Below are 5,634 nucleotides of genomic sequence, written 5' to 3'. Positions count from 1 at the left end.
TGTTCATTCTCTTGTTTCTCTTCTATCTGCAGGAATGCCTGGACAAGTTTGGAGACAGCCTGCAAGAGATGGTCAACTATCACATGGTATGTTAACGCTCTGCTCTGACGTGTGCCCTTTGCTGTTGTGCCCGCTAACGTTTCCCGACTGTTCTTAATGTGCCCCACTAGCCATTGTTAGGAATGCAAGAACTACCTTGCCGATTTAGACCACAGTCAATCTAGCCCAGTGTGTTGTGATCTTGGTGGTCAGCCAATTTACTCTGGAAGTCTCCAAGTAGAGTAGGATAGAGTAAGGTTGCCAGGTCTCTGGGCACTGGCTCAAATCTCTGGGAACTGCTATGCTTCTCTGGATTTCCAGATGGAGAGACCAGTCTGGGAGAGGAGAGCGTTTGGTTTTATTATTTAAGGTAGCACGAAAGCCTAGCTACTCTGCTTCTTTCTTTTAGCAACACAAATGAATAGATGCAACATAGGCCTGTTGCAGACTGCCAAAATAAAGCTGCTTCGGGTCTCTTTGGAGGTATGCTGTTTAAATGATGCATGCATCCTAAGAATCCGGAAGCTGCACCAAAGCTGCGCTCCAGTGCTTAGGAATGGAGTATGGCTTTGGCGCGACCTCCAGACTCTTAGGACCCAGGCATCATTTAAAGAGCATACCTCCAAAGAGACCCAAAGCAGCTTTATTTTGGCAGTCTGTAACAGGCCACAGTTTCTAATTCATGCTTAATTATTTTCCAGTGATAAAACATGGGGAGTTACTATGTAGCTGATGCTCAGCTCTAGAATTAGTGTTAATAGACTTAGTGTCGGTTGTCTTAGAATCATAGAATCATAGAGTTGGAAGAGACCATAAGGACCATCCAGTGCAACCCCATTTTGCCATGCAGGAACTCTCAATCAAAGCATCCCTGACACATCCATCCAGCCTCTGTTTAAAGACCTCCAAGGAAGGAGACTCCACCACTTTCCGAAGGAATGTCTTCCACTGTCGAACAGCCCTTACCATCAGTATGCTCCTCCTAATGTTGAGCTGGAATCTCTTTTCCAGGAGCTTGCATCCATCCTCGGAGTGTAGTGGAGTCTCCTTCCCTGGAGGTCTTTAAGCAGAGGCTTGGATGGCCATCTGTCGGGGATGCTTTGATTTGGATTTCCTGCATGGCAGGGGGTTGGACTGGATGGCCCTTGCGGTCTCTTCCAACTCTACGATTGTATGATTATATGATTGCTCTGGGTCCTGTTCTCTGGAGCTCCTGCTAGTTCCTCCTAATGTTGAGCTGGAATCTCTGTTCCTGGAGCTTGCATCCATTGCTCCGGGTCCTGTTCTCTAGAGCAGCAGAAAACAAGCTTGCTCCCTCCTCAATATGACATCCCTTCAAATATTTAAACAACGCTATCATATCACCTTATAAAAACTGCAACTATGGCAACATCTCACAACTATTTTGAACCTTGGAACTTTAACTGTAACTAATTAGTTTTTCAAGAGTAGCCTCCCAAGTTCTGGGAGTTGGCAGAGAGGAGGAAACAGTTTCTTGGGAACCCCCCCCCTCAACCAAACCACGTATGCGTAGCACTTTGGATGCATTTAGGCTGTTCCCCTATCAATCTGTCGAGGGTGGGCTCTCAGTCTTGTTCCTCCGAAGCTGCTGAGTTAGCACTTAAGCAGGCTAGGAATCCTGTCTGCAGCTGTACGCCAGACGGAGGGAGGAGATGGCTTGGAACGGTTGCCATTGCCATGGGTGGGGAGGAGGAAGGATTTTGGTCCCCGTGGTGGCAAGAGGTCGGGGATGGTGTCGCCCATGTTTTTCATCCTTGTTTTGACATTTCCAAATCAGTCCCCGGAGAAAGCCTGGCAGTCGGTCAGAGCCTCAGCGCTGTAAAATCGGTGTCCAAAAGGAAGGGCTAGAACATTTCCTTCTCAGATCAAGGGGAGAAGGAAGGAGGAGGTCCAGCTTCAGTTTCCCCTGGCTCTGTTCCTTATTCATTTATTTGGACACAAATATATATATATCCTGCCTTTCTAGTACTTATACACTTCTCAAGGTGGCTAAAAGCAATACAAAGAAATAAGCCAGAATGTCAGAAAAATAAGGAATGTAAATAATATCATATTTTTCCGTCTGTAGTCATTGGTTTATTTCACTATATTTTATATAATGCAGCGCTCCAAACATTGCTGGGTGTTTCTGCCCAGCCGCTCCTTCCATTGCTCACAGTGCTCCAAAATGATGCTAGGTCAGGTGTGTTGTGGAGGTTGTCTGCCAAATCTATTTGAAGAAGGCTCCTTTGTGTCACATCCATCTTGGTCTGTACGGTTACGAATCCACAAGCATCTCTGTGTGCCTCCATGATGTTTGTTGGGGGTGCTGCCACCATGCTGTCATCAAAGCACCTTCATTTGCTTGCCATAGAAATGGAATCTTTTGGGCTGGTGATGCTCATTCCCAAGGGCAGTCCATGCCGCGAGGGCCCTGCGCTCTCGAGCATGGAGTTCTGTCTTCAGGGAACATCTGCACATTGGCTCAAACATCTTTTTGCTGGGAGTGCAAGTGAGGCTGGTGGTGGCGAGAGTTATTTTTAGTGGCTTTTCTGCTTCAACTGTTGTTTTTGCTCTTGTGTGGGTGAGCATGTTGGGCTCGTCCTTCCCTCAAAGATCAAAGGAACTCCAGGGCTATAAGCAGCATTCACTCGAGGCGCATGTCCGATGTGGATACATTGAAAAAGAGAGGAAGATCCCTGGCAGGGCTTGGCCTTTGGCTGCAATTACAAAGATGCATTGTCTCATGTCCAATTTCTTCTCCAATGGCAGAGGCTCCTTTTCCGGAAGTGGATTTGGGATGTGCACATGCGCAACTTCATTCCTGTTGTGGTTCCTCAGTCTCCTGCTGATATTCTCATTCTGTTCCAGTACTGTATCTTTATACAGACATTTGGGTGCATTTTGCCTGTTTTCTTTCAAAATATGCCAGTTTTTTTTCATGTTTTTAAAATGTGTGCATGTGTTTTATGCATAGGATGTTGACTAAACCAAATTTGTACACATTTAATGCATTTTTTCTAGTGACGGGAGAATGTTTGTGGACTTTTATTTGGCCATTTTCTCATTAGTTTTTCAAAAGCCTGTTATTTAATCTTGAATATTTTGACATGCATATATGGATTGTCACATAGGGCCTTTACAGACAGGCCAAAATAAAGCTGCTTCGGGTCGCTTTGGAGGTATGCTGTTTAAATGACACACGCATCTTAAGAGACCAGAAGCTGCGCCAAAGCTGCGATCTGGTCCTTAGGACTGGAGTGTGGCTTTGGCGCGGCTTCCAGCCTCTTAGGACTCATGCAGCATTTAAACAGCATACCTCCAAAGTGACCCGAAGCAGCTTTATTTTGGCCTGTCTGTACAGGCTCATAGTTTCCCTGGCTTTTGTGATTACAAGGTGCACAAATCATATAGCAAATCCAATAATATCCAAACAATATTATACCTTTATTGGGCCAAACAAAATGCACAATTGCATGTTTGCAAGCTTTTTAAGTCACACTGGCTTGCTGAAGAAGGGTCATTTACTCAATCCCAATGCAGCAAAACCACCCAGCCCCATAGGAGAGTGTCTGTTGCCCCTCTTTTACTCAATTCCAGTGCAGAAACTGGAGCGTGTCCAAAGGAGGACGACCAAAATGGTGAAGGAAACCATGTCCTATGAGGAACGATTTAGGGAGCTGGGGATGTTTAGCCTGGAGAAGAGAAGGTTAAGAGGTGATATGAGAGCCCTGTTTAAATATTTGAAGGGATGTCATATTGAGCAGGGAGCAAGCTTGTTTTCTGCCACTCCAGAGGACAGGACCCGGAGCAATGGATGCAAGCTCCAGGAAAAGAGATTCCAGCTCAACGTTAGGAGGAACTGACAGAAAGGGCTGTTTGACAGTGGAACACACGCCTTCCTTGGAGTGCAGTGGAGTCTCCCTCCTTGGAGGTCTTTAAGCAGAGGTTGGATGGCCATCTGTCAATGGGGATTCTTTGATTGAGAGTTCCTGCATGTCAGAATGGGGTTGGACTGGATACCCTTGTGGTCTCTTCCAACTCTACAATTCTATGATTCTATGATTTACTCAATTCCAATACAGGAGAGCCACCCAGCCTCATAGAAGGGTGTCTGTTGCCCCTCTTTTCTGGGCTCTCCTCTGTTCTAGTCACCAGGCATGCGCAGAACATACACAGTTCATGCAGAAGCGCAGACTGTGGGTCAGGTTCATCTGGCTTACATTAAGACTGGTTTGGTTGATAGTGTTGAATACTTCCCACTCATCGCTTCTGAAAATCAGAGGAAAGCATCTGGGGCGTGAAGCTGATGTGTTTCCACAGAGCCAGCTCAGCAGTTTGTGTGGATCCTTGCCATGCCTCAAGGGACTGCACTGTTGCAGGATACTCTGCTTGGTGCTGCCCTCGGGACTTCTCCAGATGCCACCTGTCTCCCAAGTAGAGGGGGCTTTTGACAATGAATAACATCCCATTTGCAGTGAAGGAGCATCACTGTTTATTGCACGGGGGACGGGGGAGTGATCCTATCCCATCCCTGTGTGACAATCTCCAGGGTGAGGTGACATCCTTAGGCAACATATCCTGAGAGCTGCAAGTGGTAGCCATTTTTCAGAACCTCCAAGTAGTCCTATATCTGAAAATAGAGTGTCCCATGCCCCACAACTGTCTCTTTTGCACTTTGGACTCAGATGTGCTGGAGGACCCTTTCCCATTCCTTGCTGCGAAGGAGTGGCCAAACCAGCTGGTCCTATACTTGGAAGAGAGGCATTCTCATGGTGCCTTCTGTCAGCCACTACTGTTAGGCTGGCTCCAAAACCAAGAAGAAATGTATGGATTAACCCTATTCCCTTAATCTCAGAGAAGGATCTCCATCCAAAATGACCAATGTGGAATGAGTCACATCCTGGAATTTGGATGACTTCTTTGGGGTGGGAAGAGGAGACAGATTGTCTGGAAACATTTATTTCATACAGTGGGTTCCAAGGATGGATTTGGGAGCCAAGAAAATGACGGAGAAGTTAGAAATCAGACTTTTAAAAGATTTAGCCAAACCCATTGAAACATAGGAGTCCCTCTGGAAATCTTCCTCGTATGATATTGGATGCTGATCAGTTCAATACAGACAACTATAATGTTGGTTTCTTTTCTGTGGCTCATATTGTCAGAGGCACCAAGTTGCCCAGGAAGCAAGTTTGCTAGCATTGAGAAGATTCCAAATAGTATAGGCCCCATACAGACAGGCCAAAATAAAGCTGCTTCTGGTCACTTTGGAGGTATGCTGTTTAAATGATGTGTGTGTCCTAAGAGGCCGGAAGCCGCACCAAAGCCATGCTCCAGTCTTAAGTGCCAACATTTAACCTCTGATCCACCAGCGCTCTTTGTAGTCGTAGTCTATGACATTGGCAAGGAACCAAGTTGGGAATGAGTTTATAGAAGAGTAGTAGAGAGGTAAGTTATAGAGAGGATGAGGATGGAATGGGAGCAAGGAACTGGGCCATTGTATGTTAAATTATAGACCTCATTTGACAACCTAATGGGCAGAAACATCATCATCATCATCATCATCATCATCATCATCATCATCATCATCATCAT

General features: G+C 45.9%; 1 protein-coding gene across 4 annotated transcripts in view; it reads left to right on the top strand.

The window, feature by feature from the left end:
• The window catches only part of ACAP3 (ArfGAP with coiled-coil, ankyrin repeat and PH domains 3), a 124,451-nt gene that overhangs the window by 58,006 nt on the left and 60,811 nt on the right, over positions 1–5,634 (top strand). For all 4 annotated transcript variants that reach the window (XM_042479393.1, XM_042479391.1, XM_042479389.1 and 1 more), the window contains exon 4: positions 33–86. In XM_042479393.1, the coding sequence (XP_042335327.1) occupies positions 33–86 (54 nt within the window). The remainder of the gene's footprint in view (positions 1–32; positions 87–5,634) is intronic.

This window comes from Sceloporus undulatus, chromosome 7, assembly GCF_019175285.1.
Source record: "Sceloporus undulatus isolate JIND9_A2432 ecotype Alabama chromosome 7, SceUnd_v1.1, whole genome shotgun sequence".
In the NCBI taxonomy this organism is placed as follows: Eukaryota; Metazoa; Chordata; class Lepidosauria; order Squamata; family Phrynosomatidae; genus Sceloporus; species Sceloporus undulatus.
This window is presented reverse-complemented; position numbering and strand designations above follow the sequence as displayed.